At 44.3% G+C, this 19,124-nt stretch overlaps 1 protein-coding gene across 1 annotated transcript; it reads left to right on the top strand.

The window, feature by feature from the left end:
• Window positions 1-12,355: 12,355 nt before the first annotated feature.
• On the top strand, window positions 12,356-18,747 carry LOC141047109 (uncharacterized). Its single transcript, XM_073542070.1, has 4 exons — window positions 12,356-12,475; window positions 12,559-12,656; window positions 12,855-12,945; window positions 17,169-18,747. The coding sequence occupies exons 1-4, from the start codon at window positions 12,391-12,393 to the stop codon at window positions 18,692-18,694; spliced, it is 1,800 nt and encodes a 599-aa protein (XP_073398171.1). The 5' UTR covers window positions 12,356-12,390; the 3' UTR covers window positions 18,695-18,747.
• The last annotated feature ends 377 nt before the right edge of the window (window positions 18,748-19,124 follow it).

Genomic DNA, 19,124 nt, shown 5'->3' with positions numbered 1-19,124 from the left:
CTGAAGACCAACCATTCCCGTTTTACAGACACATAAAGGAAGTACAGCAGACATATAAGTGTACCTGGGCAGACCTAGAGAGGTTGGTGAGTTTAAAGGCAGGTGACGCACTAGATCATATAATTAAGACACACAGATGTGACAAAGAATCAGGCTTGGGGCATGGATGATAAATCTGCACGATCTGGGGAGACGTACTGTGAGTCACTAAGACAATGGGCTGCAGTGGAACAATCAGAGCAGTCCGTACTCCTGACTAATGTGACACAGCAAAAAGGAGAGAGAGTAGAGATGTACTTTGGACGGTTACAGCTGAAGTGGGCAGACATGGGGTACATTTGCATAAACCCACTTGATGTTAGAATACTGGTGAATGCACTCATTGACGGTATGAACAAAGACTTACGAGACGCAGTACAGACAGCCAGACCTGAATGGAGACATGTAGATCCGAAAGACCTCCTTAAGGTAGCTAAAGAAATTGAGCAAACAAGGACAATAAGACAACCTGTCATGTATGCTGGAGCACAAGGAAAAAAGTGGAGACGTAATAGGGAAGGCATGTGAGATGACACTGACGTTTCTTTTGACAATCTATTCCCCACATGACATCCATGCCATACTCCTACAAGTTCAACCAAAACATCTGTCTATGGCCAGACAGCTCCGACTTGAGTGTGCTCTACTAATTCCTGAGTATGTCACTCCTCAAAAGATGTAACGTTCTGAATCCAGCCACCCTCCTGCCTGTGGATTCAGAAAAGGGGGAATTGGTGACCGTATTGGCAAGTGAGGAAGGATACTTTGACATGACGCATGAACATGTCTGCATAGAACTGATGAGTCAGGAGACAGTTGGGTTTGCACACATTCATGAAAAACATGTTCCTAATGCAGACTTTGAGTTTCTTTTTTGTAGATGGCCCCAGATACCACCAGGATGGACGATTCTACACTGGATATGCAGTAGTATCCTCACATGAGGTAATCCGAGCGGAACCACTCTCTCCTCACATGTCGGCGCAGGAGGCAGAGTTGAAGGCACTCACTGAGGCGTGTAGAGCCGCTGCAGGTAAAGTCGCTAATATTTTCACAGATTCGAAGCCCATTAAAAATGCAGAGCTGGTGAAACAATTGATGGAGGCATTGATGTTACCAGTCCAGGTTGGCATTGTCAAGGTAAAAGCACACACAAAGGTGACTCCGTGGAGGTAGAGGGCAATAGAAGGGCGAACGAGGCTGCTAAAATAGCACAAGGCGGCCTAGAGAGAGCAGTGGACGGTGGCGGGGAGTCAGCGTATTCCAGCCACATTGGGTCTAGATGTCCTGAAATCCCTCCAGCAAAAGGCTGCCCAAACAGAGAAGGTACACCGGGGGAGACTGGGAGCTGAGCTGAACGCAAATGGAGTATGGGAGAATAAGGATAAAATGTGCCCACCAAAGTCCCTGTTCCCAATCATGGCGCAAGCAGCACATGGCCCCAATCACACCTCAAAAAGTCACATGTGTGCCATGGTAGATGCCTTCTGGATCGCTCCTGGCTTCAGTTGCGCAGCCGCGAAACTTGTACAATCATGCCTCATCTGTGCACAGCACAACCCAGGTAAAACAGTAAAAGTCCCTAAGAAAGCGACACCTAGGCCTCTCTACCCGTTTCAGAGACGGCAGATTGACGACATACAGCTACCAAGGTAGGAGTGTATGCAAATATCCTAGTATGTGTAGATCTCTTCTCTGGTTGGCCGGAAGCCTATCCGGTAAAACGTGCAAATGCTAAAATGACTACAGACAAACTGATGAAAGAACTTATCTGCAGGTATGGTGTCCCAGAAACCACAGAAACAGATAGGGGTGCACACTTCACGGGAGAAATAAAGAGGGAAGTCATGCAGGCCCCGGGTGTACAACAAGCATTTCATACACCCTACCACCCACAGAGTTCAGGGAAGGTAGAGAGAATGAACGGGACACTAAAATTGAAAATACAGAAAACCATGGAACAAACCCATAAACCATGGCCAGAGTGTCTCCCATTAGCATTATTCTCAGTAAGGTACACACCCAGGGGGAAAACTAAACTGTCACCCTTCGAGATACTGTTTGGAAGACCACCGAACACAGGGTTGTACTACCCACAGGTCTTAACACTCAATGTGGATAATTTGACAAGTTATGTAATCCAGTTGCAAAAGCATTTAACTCAAATGCATTCTCTAGTTTTCTCTTCCATTCCAGATCCAGATAGTGTGGAAGGAACTCACTGTCTACAACCTGGTGATTACGTATATGTCAAGAAACACTCCAGAAAGACCCTTGAACCCCGATATCAAGGACCTTACTAAGTACTCCTAACAACGCCTACTTCTGTTAAGTTGGAAGGACGACCAACCTGGATCCACGCATCGCATTGCAAACTAGCCACAGGAATTAACAAAGCATAAGAGTGCATAATGTTTTGGTTTGGTTTTGTTGCATTATCTGTAATAATGGTAGCTGCGTGGGACAATCTAAATTCTCCAATGTCCTTGAATAATAAGTTTATACAACATCATGAAAAATTACTGAATGATTGGTCAAATCATTTGCTGGATCTGCACACGTTCACCAGTATCAGCCACTAGTATTCCGTTCCTTGTTATTCCTATGCCACCCGAGGAATTATTTGCCTGGACCAGTTGTTCTGATACACTTGCTAATAATGCCACAAATAATGTGAAGTTATGGAACACAACTGTTGGAATACCTATTGTGGGATGGGTAGGATACCCTTGGTGGCAGGGTAATCTTTCAGGAAGTAATACATACCTTCAATATCTGGCATATAAAGGGGGGGCTTGGGTACCCAGGAATAGAACTCGATTAACCTACCTGGGGCAAATTCCAATGTATGGCCTACAAGTTAGTTTTAGTGTAACTTCCCACTCTACTGATGCCTTCAAACCAATACTGCTAGAAAGAAGGTTGCATAACACGTCCTGGGAGTATTCCAATTTATTTCCCCAGGGCAATAATGAAACTTGTTTTAATATTTCAGGTAATATACCTTGCAACGAGTCATCTGGATATGAGAAAGGAACTCCCACCTGTGGAAATCCCGATGTAGGGTATTGTAGCCCTTTAGGACAACTTCCAAATTGGTGTATGCTTCAGAATGTATCTGCGTTCATAGATTTAGTTCATAGACTGGTATTACAACATTCAGCCCTATGGGACCTACCTAGTGACATGTACTGGATATGTGGAGACAATGCATATAAATGGTTGCCAGTAGGGGTAAAAGGTGCTTGTACTCTGGGTCGTTTGACTCCAGCTACCTTTGTTATTCCGAATGACCAGTTGAATACTCAGAGCATACCTAAACACACGTTGTACAAAAGAGCTGCTGACAATACACCTCGCCTCTCTGGGAGACCACATATAGTGCAGATGAGTGTGGCTAATAAAATTGTCAGTTCTATTTTTATTTATCCTATGATTACTCAAATGTGGGATAAATTAGTCAGGGCTACAGATTACTTAGATGACCAAATATGGGATATATTGGATATATTGAACACCACCGTTGCTGTCCAAAATCATTGTTGTTTGTATCTTCGTAATATATGTGCTATTGAAACTTGTTTTTTGGTGTATCTCTGTATGCAAGAAAAGATGTAGAAATAGATAAGGAAGTTTGACTGTAAACAACAAGAATTTAACTATTATTCCTTTGAGTCCTAGATTGACATCTCATTTCTGGCATGAAGGAGCGTACTCTTGCAATGATGGACGTGGCTTCAGTATCTGGGGGATGGAGAAGGTAGAAGACCTGTCTCCCTTGGGCAACCCATCGGCCTGGGATAGTACCTGGTGAACGAGCCACTATCCGCTGTTGTTGCAGGATCCAGTGTTCCAGATTGTGGAAAATGAAGATGTCAAAGGGGGGAATGATAGGAACTGAAGGAGTTAAATTGAGTTCTGTCTATGTTGCATTCTCTTGTTTAAAACCTTATCTGTTCTTCGAGGAGATGTCTCAGACATCTCCCTTGTGAACCAAGGTCAAATACCTCTGCTTTTTCGCCTAAGTGACTTTCTTTGTAGAAAACAAGTTGTAAAATCATTTGTACTGCGCATGTCTGTAAATGTCTAAATTCTTTACTATAAAAGACGGAAGCCTAACTGATAAGCCAGAGGCGTCTTGGCAGGCATCCCGAGTGGTATTATACAGCTGGTGTCTGTGTAGTTCTTCTCGACGGAGCTGATTTAATTAGAGACATATGATGCTTCACACCTAAGAACATCGGTCCTTCAGATGAAAGAGTAATCTGAGGGATCCCGACAGCTGTAATTCAGACCTTTCTTCTTCCTGTCGGCCGATAACTTATCACAGAACCGGGAATAGATTTTCTGTGCGCGAGTCACATTGCTCCAAGTGAGGCCTCCTCCGCTGTGTGAGTTTAGGGGAAATTTGTTATATCTTCTCTTATAGCGGTTACATTAGAGATTTGGGCATTTTAGCTCCTGGTGTGGAGTCGATAGCACAATCATATGCCGCCATATAGTAGACGGCCGGTAACTGGTGAGAATTCCCTCCTGTGTGGGGTCTATTTCCCTCCAGAGAAATCACATGTTACATTCCACACATAACACTGTGTAGAGAAGGCGGCGCGGGGTAATTGTGCCAGTAGTGAGGGGCGAAAAATGGCGGGAATGTCACTGACTGAGGAGGCTCCATGGAGGTCTGCACTCCGGAGATCATGTGACCCCTGACTCCTCCCCTCCTGTGACCTCATCACAGGTCCTGTGCACAGAGCAGCCATATATGTGGAGTGCGGCTCTGCAGGTTAGTGATGGGCAGTCCGGCTCTTCTTCCTCCTTTCCCCACTTTTCTCACTCCTGTCCCTTCACTATAAAGCCTGGGCCTCATTATACAGCTGTACAGGGGTCTAGTGAAGGCTTTTTAGCACTTTCCTCAGACTGTAGCTCCTGGGAACAGGCCCTCACTCCTGTCCCTTCACTATAAAGCCTGGGCCTCATTATACAGCTGTACAGGGGTCTAGTGAAGGCTTTTTAGCCCTTTCCTCACACTGTAGCTCCTGGGAACAGGCCCTCACTCCTGTCCCTTCACTATAAAGCCTGGGCCTCATTATACAGCTGTACAGGGGTCTAGTGACGGCTTTTTAGCCCTTTCCTCAGACTGTAGCTCCTGGGCACAGGCCCTCACTCCTGTCCCTTCACTATAAAGCCTGGGCCTCATTATACAGCTGTACAGGGGTCTAGTGAAGGCTTTTTGTCCCTTTCCTCAGACTGTAGCTACTGGGAACAGACCCTCACTCCTGTCCCTTCACTATAAAGCCTGGACCTCATTATACAGCTGTACAGGGGTCTAGTGAAGGCTTTTTAGCCCTTTCCTCAGACTGTAGCTCCTGGTCACCATGTGATCTCACCATAACCCTAACAAGCTAATTAAGGTGTGAAATCTTGGTCAAAATTATCTCATTACACAAATCTCCAAGGGTGCTCAAAGTTTTGCATCGCCCCTTTTTCCTTTTTGAAATTATGAAATTGTAATAAATGTCTCTCTCTCTATATATAATTTTTTATTATTATTTTTGCCTAAAATACAAAGGCCATGTGTCATGTTAGAGGTTCGGCCTTTTAGAGATCATTTCATCTTCATCTTACTGCTGCTCACAATAACGGTCATTTTGACCCGGGGCGCCCACACTTTTACATGCCGCTGTCAATGCTTCATCCCGCTGGTGCTCAATATTTAATAGGGTCTTACTATTAAACTTAATGAAAAGTTTGGTGAATTCCTTTGAGCTGTTATTACTAGAGATGAGCGAATATCGTCGGAGAAGTTGTTATTGGCTAATATCACTTACCGAATAGCTGCATCGGGACCCCGGATCCCTGGAGCGTTCCCGATAATCAGCTGCATGTGTCGCCCTCCATGCAGGTGCTGTGACTATCACACAGCGCGACACACGCAGCTGATTATCGGGAGCGCTCCAGCACACTGAGTCCTGTACTCACTGAGGCCCCTGATCATGTGACCCCTGACTCCTCCCCTCCTGTGACCTCATCACAGGTCCTGTGTGCACAGAGCAGTCATATATGTGGCGGACACTCCTGGATCTTCTGCTTTCTGGGCCGGTTCCTCCTGTGAGTCCTATTAACCCTTTCGCTACCTGTATTCTCCTTTCTGACAGGACAATATCTGAATTCGGATAGTGTGACAGGAATTTAAGCAATGTGGAAGGAAAAAATGACAATTTTACTTTATTTCCTCACAAAAATGTGACTTTAGCCCCAAAATTGTCAGCGTAACAAATCCTTATTTCCCCACTGTAGTTTGTAGACTCCATATACAGATCCCTTAAGTGTGAAAAGAGCTGAATTCCCCAATTAAGTTATTGCATTTTGGAAATTGCCCCCACTGGGAATTTATCTCCAGGTAAAGGCACAATTGTGTCTCCATGGGGGTTGTGCTCACAGCCCAACATCGTGTGGCCTCCAAAGAAATGCCACCCCACACCATTACTGACCACTGCCAAACCGGTCATGCTGAAGGATGTTGCAGGCAGCAGATCGCTCTCCACGGCGTCTCCAGACTCTGTCACGTCTGTCACATGTGCTCAGTGTGAACCTGCTTTCATCTGTGAAGAGCACAGGGCGCCAGGGGTGAATTTGCCAATCCTGGTGTTCTGTGGCAAATGCCAAGCATCCTGTACGGTGTTGGGCTGTGAGCACAACCCCCATCTGTGGACGTCGGGCCCTCAGACCATCCTAATGGAGTCAGTTTCTAACCATTTGTGCAGACACATGCACATTTGTGGCCTGCTGAAGATCATTTTGCAGGGCTCTGGCAGTGCTCCTCCTGTTCCTCCTTGCACAAAGGTGGAGGTAGCGGTCCTGCTGCTGGGTTGTTGCCCTTACACGGCCCCCTCCACATCTCCTGGTGTACTGGCCTGTCTCCTGGTTTCACCTCCAGCCTCTGGACACTACGCTGACAGACACAGCAAACCTTCTTGCCACAGCTCACACTGATGTGCCATCCTGGATGAGCTGCACTACCTCAGCCACTTGTGTGGGTTGTAGAGTCCGTCTCATGCTACCATTAGTATGAAAGCACAACCAACATTCAAAAGTGACCAAAACATCAGCCAGAAAGCATTGGTACCGATATGTGGTCTGTGGTCCCCACCTGCAGAACCACTCCTTTATTGAGGGTGTCTTGATAATTGCCAATAATTTCCATCTGTTGTCTATTCCATTTGCACAACAGCATGTGAAATTGATTGTCAATCAGTATTGCTTCCTAAGTGGACAGTTTGATTTCACAGAAGTTTGATTTACTTGGAGTTATATTCTGTTGTTTAAGTGTTCCCTTTATTTTTTTGAACAGTGTATATAGATAGATTTTTTTTTCTTTACGATGGAGGGTCCAATTCCAGCTATTGCTGTGGGATCTGTGATTTCTATCTACTCCACTGTGTACAGGATAACAGAGTATAATAAAGTAGTTATGGACGTGACGTAACTAACATTGTGCAGTGACTCTGCTTTCCATATAGTGATGGATATTTCTTGTTGCTGAAGCTGTGATATTTTTTTTTCACTTTAAACCTTTTTTAAACCCCTCTGATCAGTGCGATCACACAACATACAAGCCTCTGATGGCTCCGGTGATGCCCTGTACTACTGTAGTGCCGTGTATCATCTCTGACTGTCAGTGTAATACTAACGGCCCCATACACATGAGATCAGAGTTGGCTGAACGGTCATTTGGCAGACGGCTATCTCTCCCGACTCCCCCATACACACAAATATTCCAGCTTTCCTGTGGTCTGTATGAGAGAGTCGCCTCCAGACTCCTCTAGAGGAGGATTATCTACAGGAAGAACAGACGGATTATCCTCTGAAATTCAGGATGTCAGATCCTTCTCTGCCCTGACATCATCTGTCGGGAGGCCCCCAAATACATTATATGGTCGGCAAAACCCCCCGAAATCAGTGCTTTCATGGAACTTTAGTCTAATGTGTATGGGGGCGTTATATGGTAACTTATTGGACGATGCCTCTGGCCCGGCCTAATAGACCTTCATACATTGCAGCCCAGACCCCATTATTAGGCATGTAAGTATCGTAGTAACTAGGCCGCCCCATACTATCGAGTACTTGGGGGCGGGGGGCATTCAGCCAAACTCTGTCACACCTTCTTAGATGCCATGTTTGCTTTTCAGGGTTTTTGTTGATGCCTCATCTGTGCCATCCCTGCGGTGTACATCTATGTTCTGGGGCCCAAAAAGATTCATTTCTTTTTAATAAATGTTTCACTTTAAAATTTATAAAATGTGTCTTCTGCTTTTTACATATTTTTTTCTTCTTACAAGAATTGTTGGAGCCAATTTTTCTTTAGAAACATTTTAATATCGGCTTTTTCTGGTGTTTTTCTTGTAATATAGGAAAGTCTAAGGCCAGAAATAATCCCCATAAATCACTGTACATGGAGACTTTGGGATCAGATCATTTCTGTCCGTTGTGATTGTGGAAACAAAAAATCTTTTCTAAAAGCCTCAAACTTCTGTGTGTGACTCAGAGCTGAGATCTAACGTGAGAGAAGATTCCAGTGCGGGGAAGACGGGAAACCTTCATATAGACGGCCGGTGGGGATGGAGGCAGTGACCGACTCTGGCCAAATCTGTCTCTAGAGCCGCAGTAGAAGATGAAGATGTCGTCCTCATCATGAAGGAGTTATTTCTCATGTCGCGTGTAATGAATATCTCCTGCAGTATTGCTAATGCCGATTCCAGTGTCGGTAATGAGACGAGAATTAGCGTTATGGAAGATGAGTCTATGAGGAACGTGTTCAGCTGCCGACTCCGAGGAGGAAACTGCTTGTTGTCTGTGGCCTAAATATATAGGTTTTATTAGTAGATGTCAGGGGAGAAAACTAAACCCTGTAAGATAATAAATCTCCTCATATGTTTCCCTTATTATCTCCAGTAATTGTATTATTACACAGGATTCTTATGATGTTACATCGGATCATCTTCTTCTCATTCAGGTCTCTACAATATCAGATCCTCTCAGTGAAGATCTTCTACATAAGAGAATTTTCCTGATTTACCCATCAAGGATGGATATGGACAGAGACAAGATGACGGAGAGGATGTTACACCTCACCCTAGAGATCCTCTTCCATCTCACTGGAGAGGTAAGAGATTCTGATGACGTCATGGATCGCCCTCACCCAGGGCGGCGGGGTACTCGGTACCGGGCCCGTTGATCTCAATGGGAGTTGTCACGGTAGCTGTGACCCGGTCCGTGGCCCTGGGCGTCCATTGTAAAAGGGGGATGATTGCAAGTACTTGTGGATAATGATTAAAGTTTATGAGTGGATGATTCGTGATGCCACCTGTGGTGTTCGGCAATGAAGATTTTAAGCCGACGTTGCAGACAGATCCTCTGGGACAGATGGTGTGGTGCAGCAATGATGTTGTGGCCCTCCACAGGTAGGGCTGCAGTCCCAGGGCAGAGTAGACGTAGAGACAGTGAAAAGAGGGAGATGGTGCGGTGTTAAGCACAGAGATGTACCAGTGCTGAGTGTGTTGGTGCAGGAATAAGTGGAGGACACCAGGGCATGTAGTTCCAAAGCTTTACTCACAGTCTGTTGTGCATACAGGTGCCCGCATCCATGCCGTGTCCTCCAGGTCAGGAGCTCAGCCAACCTCCAGGCAAGATGAAGTACTCCATTCTAACACTCCGCCAACATATGTCTTTCCTGAACGTCTCCCTTATAGCGCCTATTTGAAGTACTCCTAGTACTGAGTTACACTGGAGTTCCTCCTGTCAGATGTTCCTATGAACTCTACTTGTACGGCAGACAGCTGTAGCCTGCTTCGGGGACTAATTGCTACTAAGTCCCGGCTCACTCACGTTGCTGTTGTGCCCCCAAGTCTTGTGTGGGAATAAAGTGGTGACAACTTCTATTCCTCCGGTGTCTGCTGCAGGACCATTAGTATCCATACAACCTCAGGGACCGGACCCCGGCCATTCGGTTAGAACTTGAGGAAGGCCTCTGCTCTAACCCTAGTCCTTAGTTCTCTTCTTCTCCTTACGTTCTGAACAAAACTATCTTTCCTATGGAGAATTAGGCTTTCTGAATATCTCTTTCCTGTGCCAGCAGACACAGGTCACTGAGGTCTGCTGCAGCACTTCCTTCAATCCATCCCACTCAGAGGATCTTATCTCACAGACTACTTAGTCAGACCGCTGATGCCTGGTTCGTCACCTGTATTCAAATCTTTATTCAAATTTTACACATCCTTATCAAAGTGCTACCATAAGTCTAAATTCTGTAAAATATTCACTCCTAATCAGATACCTAGATATTACTACCAGCTAAACTCTATATAAAATCTGTTCTATTGCTATCAACATTTTTATTAAAGACCACTATAAAGTTCTATAACTATACTCTATTGCTATTAATATTTTTAAGGCACATCATATAATACTTCACATTAAGACGTCAATAATTCTTGCACTTGTTGGACACCGCTCCCAGCCGGGATTTCTTGCAGTGTCCTTTGGGTGGGAGCCATGCTCCAAGATGAGGTAGTTCTTATCTATAAAAGACTTATGTAAAACCAAGAGAGGGCACCTTAAGAGGCTCAACTATTTACAAGGACAGTTTGTGGATCACTCATTGTCCATGATCTCTGCAGTTCAATAAGAAATGCTGCCAACGCAACTAAGCAAAAAGAAAACTGAAGAAAACATGATAACAAAAAGGCACAACGGTGCTAATACCCTCCTGGGTAACAGTTAGTTATCGTGGACATGTTCCTTAATGTGGGTCTCCTCCTTGGGTGGTGGAAGCAGGTTTCTTGGGCTGCTTCCAGGGGAAAACTTCAGGTTTTCCTCTTCCTGTTGATGATCTACAAATTGCAGGTATTCCTGCTCCCAAGGAGTTAAGGTGGTGGCTGGTGCTGCCTGTGTAGATGGGGTGGCAGCTGATGGAACCATTGCCTGGGGTACAGCAGGGGTGGCAACTTGTACCAATGTGTGTTGTTCCTCAGCTTCAGGTGATATCTCCGCTGCTCTGCTTTTTGGTCTGACAGCTGGTGAAACTTGAGTGCTGCCGCTTAAGACCTGAGCAAGCACTGGACCATTTTGGTCCACAGGTACAGTTCCCAGCACCAGGATCATGGCAGGGGCAGTGATCATACCTGGTGCCTCCTGGTGATGTTCTGGCTCCGATGCAGGTACCGGGTGGTGAACGGTGGCAGCTGCAACCTCCGGAGCTGCTTGGTGAGCGGGTGACAGCTGGATCTGAGCGGGCACAGGACTGGTGCCTGCCGATGCCTCCGGTAGGGACCTGCGCGGCCACGCCGGGTCCGGGCGGGGACACAGCCCTTGCCCCACAGGCTGCTCTGGGACTCTCATGTATCTCCTCCTGGCAGGCCGCATCCAGTGGCAGTATCGACTTGGAGGTTGTGGCGGGTCCTGCAACTGGTATCGCAGCGGCCGTGGGCTCCGCAGGTGCTGTCTCGGAGAGAGTTGTTTTTCTCCACCGTTTTCTCCTGGCCTCCATCCTTCTTCCATCATGGTGTCCTGGCATTCTCTCTCCTTCCTGGGCTCCTTTCCCACCATGGGGCTTCACTCCTCCTTCTGGGGGCGGCATCTTCTTCCTACTCCTCCATAACAGGCCAGTATACGAACCCCTCTGGGGGTGGGCCATGTTGCTGTAGCATAGAAGTTTAGGCAGGGGAGGCCCAGAACAGTTTGCGCGCTTTTCTTAGGACCACCCATGTTGTTCGTGTTCCAAGCAGGGAGCCACCAAAGGTGCTTTGCTACACTACTATGTTGTGTGGGATGCAGGTGTTGGAGCGTGGTCAGGTGTCTCCACCTTACCTGGATGGTGGGGCACCACACCTCAGGAGGAGGTGCAGTACCTCTGTGACGACTGAACCCTCAGGGGCACCACAGTCACATTGCATCATTCTTATCTATGGGAATAACAGATGGACAGAACTGGAGAGGTGAGGACTCTGGAAATGTCTTTAGTGAGATTTATTAATGTGTCTCTCCATAACCAGGATTACACAGTGGTGAAGAAGACCTCTAGTGATCGCTGTCAGGACCCTGTGTCTGAGGGATGGGGAAGACCCCTGAGCCCAATCACAGGGCCTCCACCTCACCCCCTGATCCATGAGGACATCAATGACCAGAAGATCCTAGAACTCATCTACAAGATGATTGAGCTGCTGACTGGAGAGGTGACACTGCTGGGAATGCTGGGACATTATACAGTAACGCTATGAAGGGATCGGGGGATGACGGTATCATTGTATGTGTCAGGTTCCTATAAGGTGTCAGGATGTCGCTGTCTATTTCTCCATGGAGGAGTGGGAGTATTTAGAAGGACACAGAGATCTATACAAGAATGTCATAATGGAGGTTCCCCAGCCCCTCACATCACCAGGTAATAGACAGGACTAAATACACACGGCCTATAATTATCTGTATGTAGAGAATGAATTCAGTCCCTGTATGTGTTTCCTCCAGATCTATCCAGTAAGAGGACAACACCAGAGAGATGTCCCCGACCTCTTCTTCCACAGGACTGTAACCAAGAAGATCCCAGTGCTCCTCAGGATCATCAGGTAGATGGAGAGAAGGTGTCAGGAGATCTCCCCTATGATGTGTAGACGGCTGTGAAGGTCTTGTGCTCAGTCTTGTTTTATCCACCAGTATTATATGTTTTATACTTGTGTAATGAGAGCGGTGGAGATGGCAGGATTAGAGCTGATCATAGATGGGACTTCTCCATCTGTCGGTGACTTTTACAATATTTGTTTCAGGGTGAAGATCTGACCCATATTAATACTACAGAGACATATGTGAGGGGTGATGAGTGGTGTAAAGAGGAGATTCCCACATATGACTACCCAGGTGAGTAGTAACCACTGAATGCAGAGAAGTCACAGATTCCTCTCAGTCACCGGCTGTGGCTGCTTTATCGGTGTGGTTGTCCGGCCGTATTACCATGATCACCATTTTGCCTCTAGACCACAACATTCTCCTCCACCCAAAACTGTTCAAATGACTTTGGGCAGTGAAAGCCCTTTTCTATAGAACTTACAACCTGGAGGATCCACCTACTCCCTGGTATTAGTGTGAGGGTGATCCCTTAAAGCGAGATCTATATGATTGCTTGTATCTGACCCAATATAGGCCGAGTGCGCGCTTAAAGAGTCACACCGAACACAGAGTTAGGCCGGATTCACACTACCTTGTGTGATACGAGAAACTCGCACGAATCTCTCGTAATCAACATCCGGTGCTACCGCTGGTACTCAGGACCGGAGATGCGGCTGCATAGAAATCAGCAGACTTAATCTTCTGCTCAGGATCCATAGTAGCTCCAATGATCCACCATAAATGAGAGCAACTCTGGTTTACTGTTGTTTAATTTGCATTTGTAGTTTTCAGTTAATGAGATTCTCGTGCTCTGGGGCGGGGCTGTGGGTGGGGCTTTATGTGGTGCTCTGATTACATATTCATCTGTATTGGCTTATGACAGGTCGCTGACCCCTCACTGACCTGCCCCCATTATTACATAATGCATATAATAGCATTGATATTATTGGTGATAATTCCTATAATATTGTGGCTATTGTGATGCTTAGAAAAAAATTACATCTAGCAAAATGACACCAGCAGCGCCTGTCCAGTAGCCTCTATCTCTTACTTATATATGCTACTGCGCAGGCGCCGCCATTTTACTTTTGAATGTAAAATATGCTGGACTAATTAGCGGTTGCCATGTCACATTTCGAGAGCCCCTAATGTGCCTAAACAGTGGAAACCGCCAACAAGGGACCCCATTTTAGAAACTAGACCCCTTAGGAAACTTATATAGATGTGTATGGAGCACGCTGAAACCACTGGTGCTTCACAGAAGTTTATAACGTAGAGCCGTGGAAATAAAAAATACAATTTTTCACAAATCTTTTCATCTCCATATTTTGCATTTTCATAAGGGTAAGAGGAGAAATTGCTCCATGCAATTTCTCCTGAACACGTAGATACCCCATATGTGGGAGAATACTACTGTTTGGGAGCATGGCAAAGCTTGGAAGTTAGGGAGACACCATATTGGAGAGAAGATTTTGCTGGAATTGTTTGTGGGTGACATGTCACATTGTCAGAGACAATGACGTGTCTAAACAGTGAAGTGACCCCATTTTGGAAACTAAACCCCCCCAAGGAACTTATCTAGATGTGTGGTGAGCACTGTGAAGCCCCAAGTGCTTCACAGAAGTTAGTTACATAGAGTTGTGAAAATAAAAAATCATATTTTTTGGACAAAAAATGAACTTTTCGACCTCAAATGTTTTTTCCAAAATGGTAACAGTAGAAATTGGACCCAAAAAGTTGTTTTGCAATTTGTCCTGAGTATGCTGACACCCCATATGTGGGGGTAATCCACTGTTTGGGCGCATGGCAGAGCTCGGTAGGGAAGGAGCGCCGTATTGGAGAGCAGATTTTGCTGGAATTGTTTGTGGGTGACATGTCACATTGTCAGAGCCCCTGAGGTGCCAGAACAGCATAAGCCCCCAAAAGTGACTGCATTTTACCAAATACTTCCCTGAATGAATTCTTCTAGTGGTGCAGTGAGCATACTGACCCCACAGCTGTTCCATAGAAAATTATACCATTGGGCAGTGAAGAAAAAATAATTACATTTTTACCACTAAAATGTTTTTAACCCCAGATTTTACATTGGAAAATAGGTAGATAGGTAAATGGTCACTACACCCAGAGATGAATTACCTCCTGAAGTGACCCCATTTTGGAAATGACACCCCTCTGGGAATTCATCTATGGATATAGTGACCATTTTCACTACATGGATGATTTCCAGAAACACGTAGAAGTTTCAGAGCAAAAATTGCAGCAATGTTATGGTAGTGCCCAATATATTGTGCCCAGCTTGTGTCTCTGGAGACCTCCCCCCACCTACCCCCGGAAATTGTTAAGTCAGCTCCACTCAAATGTGTCTGTCACTAAATAAACCAAATGCTTGAATCTCAAAACAGTTCAAAACCGTGGTTCTGTGTGGAAGATTGTAAAGCCGTCATGGAGGCATAAGGCTGGCAATGATGGGCATTGTGGGTAATAATAGCGGGGATCATGCCTCATTCCTCTCTAGGAACATACACGACATCTTCTCTGGGGGTTCTTTCTTGTCTCAGTTACTGGGATGAGTGCAATAAAATGTCGCTCAGTGAGTCTTCTGACATCTTCACATTCTAAAGGATTGGCGGGGAAAGAATTATCAAAAACAAAATTTTCAGTGACCTTTTCCTGATAATCAAGGAAAGTGTCTGCATTTCCGGCTTTTTTGTATAACACAAAAGAATTATATGTGGTCACCAGAAACAAATACATGACTAACTTTTTATACCAGAGATATGATTTGTCTGATACCTGGTATGGCTGTAGAACCTGATCTGCAAGGTCCACACCCCCATATATTTGTTGTAGTCAGTGACAGACACAGGTTTTTGAGTAGTGGATCCCTGTTGGTCTGCAGTGGCACTTGTGGCATCTGTGTGGATCGAGCTCAGGATAAAAATATCTTTTTTATCCTTATACTTAATGGCAAGCAGCTGTCCATTGCGGAAAGCCCCTGACTGCCCCTTTCAGAACTTTTTGCTGACCATTGATTGTGGAAACCCCTGATGGTTTTTGCGAATGGTCCCACAAGCCCCTAATGTTCAACCAGACTTTTTAATAGAGATATGCTGGTGTAATAGTTATCAACATACAGAATGTAGCCTTCTTGTAAAAATGGAGTTATCCGCTCCCAAACGATTTTTCCAGATGTCCACAGATAAGTAGGGCATCCTGGTGGGTTTAGTTGGCTATCATTCCCCTCATAAATACGAAAAGCTTTCATAATAGGTCCTAGGAAGAATGGAAGAAAACATAGGGGTGGCTTGAACAGGGCGGTTGGACCAATAGGACCGAATGCTCGTTTTTTTAACAAGCCACATAGAGAATGTAAGTCCTAAAAATGTTTTCATTTCTAGGAAATTAGTTGGTGTCCATAAATTTGATCTAGCATAATAGGATCGTGGATTCTGGCTGATGAATTGGGACACATATAAATTTGTAGGACAATATGCTCTAGCAAGCTATCTGTCATAAACAAATTAAAAAAAATAATTGGTCCAAAATGTTCCACCTCCACATTTATACCAGGAATGGCATTAAAATTAGGGATGAATGGAGTAGCCGAATCTGAAGCCTCCCATCTGGGAAATGCTACATCAAGAGGCAAAGCCCCTTGGACATTGGTGTGCGCCAATTCACGAGCACTAGGGACAGCGCTAGTACTGGGCATTGTTCCCTGAGTTGGAGACATTTCTCCAGAAGCGCTATTTGTCCTTTTTGTTGTACTGGTCCTTGTGTGTGAGGATGGACCAGAATCACTGCTCATTTCTGAGCTATCACTGTCGCTGCTACTAAAACCCTCGAAATCCACATCCCCATCTGACACTGCACTTTCTTCACTGTCAGAACATAAAAGTGCATAAGCCTCCTCTGCACTATAATACTGACGGGACATTTTATTTGTTTTTATTTTTTTTTTCTGGAAATAGAAAACTCTGACATGACTGACGTGACCAAATTATTTGGGAGACAATTGAGAAAAGCCTAATTCTTTAGCCTACCCCTAACTTTAGAATAAACCCTAACTTTAGCCTAACAGTAACCCTAACAGTAACCCTAACTTTAGCCCCAACACTAACCCTATCTATAGCATTAACTGTAACCTGCCTTATCTGTTTTCCCATTAACAAATGATGGACCTGAGTGGGGACTTGTTTTTTGTGAGATGAGAATTGGTATTACTTTCGACTACATAACATTGATTGGTTTCTTTTTATTCGATATTTGGGAGGCAGAATGAACAAACAGTTGAACACCACAAACTACTGGCTCATCCAACACGGTTTTCTATTAGACTGTGAACTGTCATTGTCTTGGTAAATAATTAAAGTTTTTTACATAGCTTGCAATTTTTATGGACAGTTTAAGTAGAAATGTTCAAAAATATAAAACTCAAGGATATTTTATTAAAAAAAATTGTTTTTTTATCTTAGCAGATGACTATAACAGGAGATCAGATGGACAGCTGACATCTTCAATTTTTAAATCTGATAATCTTGAGATCCTACAAGATACAAGTGAAGTGATTGCTGTTACTCCAGATATATCATCATCTATTTACAGCAAAGATCTGTCATCTGGTCCTATGAAACAGGTCCCATCTCTTGACTCATTACTGATTACTAAGGGAAATCAAGGTCACAAAAAAAGCAGTAAAAAACAAACTTCTCCTAAAGTAAATAAGTCATTTTCATGTTCAGAATGTGGGAAATGTTTTAACAAGAAATCTCTTGTTACTCACCAGAGAATTCACACAGGGGAGAAGCCTTTCTGCTGTTCAAAATGTGGGAAATGTTTTAACAGTAAATCAGAATGTGTTAAGCACCAGAGAATCCACACAGGAGAGAAGCCTTTTTCATGTTCTGAATGTGGGAAATGTTTTAGCCAGAAAGTGATTCTTGTTAGACATCAGAGCAGTCACACGGGGGAGAAGCCTTTTTCCTGTTCAGAATGTGGGAAATGTTATAGTCAGAAAGCGATTCTTGTTAGACATCAGAGCAGTCACACAGGGGAGAAGCCTTTTTCCTGTTCAGAATGTGGGATATGTTTTAGCCGGAAAGCGATTCTTGTTAGACATCAGAGCATTCACACGGGGGAGAAGCCTTTTTCCTGTTCAGAATGTGGGAAATGTTTTAACCGGAAATCAGATTTGTTTAATCACCATAGAACTCACACGGGGGAGAAGCCTTTTTCCTGTTCAGAATGTGGGAAATGTTTTAACAAGAAAGAGCATCTTATTACTCACCAGAGAACTCACACAGGGGAGAAGCCTTTTTCCTGTTCAGAATGTGGGAAATGTTTTAATAATAAATCAGATTGTGTTAAGCACCAGAGACTCCACACAGGATTTAAGCCTTTTTCCTGTTCAGAGTGTGAGAAATGTTTTAACCGGAAATCACAATTGGTTAATCACCAGAGAACTCACACAGGGGAGAAGCCTTTTTCCTGTTCAGAATGTGGGAAATGTTTTAACCGGAAATCACAATTGGTTAATCACCAAAGAACTCATACAGGGGAGAAACCTTTTTCATGTTCAGAATGTGGGAAATGTTTTAACCGGAAATCACAATTGGTTAATCACCAGAGAACTCACACAGGGGAAAAGCCTTTTTCCTGTTCAGAATGTGGGAAATGTTTTAACCGGAAATCACAATTGGTTAATCACCAAAGAACTCACACAGGGGAGAAACCTTTTTCATGTTCAGAATGTGGGAAAACTTTTAACCAGAAATGTCATCTTTTTAGTCACCAGAGAATTCACACAGGAGAGAGGCCTTTTTCCTGTTCAAAATGTGGGAAATGTTTTATCAATAAATCAGAATTGGCTAGGCACCAAAGAAGTCACACAGGGGAGAAACCTTATTCATGTTCAGAATGTGGGAAATGTTTTAACCAGAAAGCGCTTCTTGTAAGACATCAGAGCAGTCACACAGAGGAGAAGCCTTTTTCATTTTCTTAAGATAGGAAATATTTTACTTGGCAATCAAGTGTTAATAAACATCAGAGACGTCACATAGGGGAGAAGCCTTTTTTATGTTCATAATGTTGGAATAGTTTTAACCAAAATGAATCTTCTTAAATGGGTTGTCTCTTGTCATTCCTCATGTTTGCTGACAAAAGGATAAAACTAAACATTATTAATTCCAAATGTAAAACTATACCCATAATTCACCCCCTGAAGGTTAGTCAGTAGGTGACTAATAGAAAAAACATGTACCCCACAGTTCAGTATATAGGGTGAGGTGACGTATACACACTCACTCTCCAAGCCTCTCATTTCTATGGGTTTCATCGTCCTCTCCAAAGGCGACTCATAAGGAGACTATTTAATATTGACCTATATTCAAGCGAGACTAGACAAAAAACTAAAATCATGTATCATGTTATCT

The sequence above is a fragment of the Dendrobates tinctorius genome, unplaced genomic scaffold (genome assembly GCF_039654945.1).
Source record: "Dendrobates tinctorius isolate UK_male_01 unplaced genomic scaffold, ASM3965494v1 ptg000126l, whole genome shotgun sequence".
Taxonomy (NCBI): Eukaryota; Metazoa; Chordata; class Amphibia; order Anura; family Dendrobatidae; genus Dendrobates; species Dendrobates tinctorius.
Note: the sequence above shows the minus strand (reverse complement) of the source record. Positions and strands in the feature narration are given on the sequence as shown.

Bases quoted from the DNA above. Each gene is read 5' to 3' on its own strand.
- LOC141047109 (XM_073542070.1), top strand. From the start codon at position 12,391: ATGGAGGAGTGGGAGTATTTAGAAGGACACAGAGATCTATACAAGAAT. The intron at 12,476-12,558 runs GTAATAGACAGG...TGTTTCCTCCAG, and splicing joins CCAGCCCCTCACATCACCAG to ATCTATCCAGTAAGAGGACA. The intron at 12,946-17,168 runs GTGAGTAGTAAC...TTTTTATCTTAG, and splicing joins TCCCACATATGACTACCCAG to CAGATGACTATAACAGGAGA.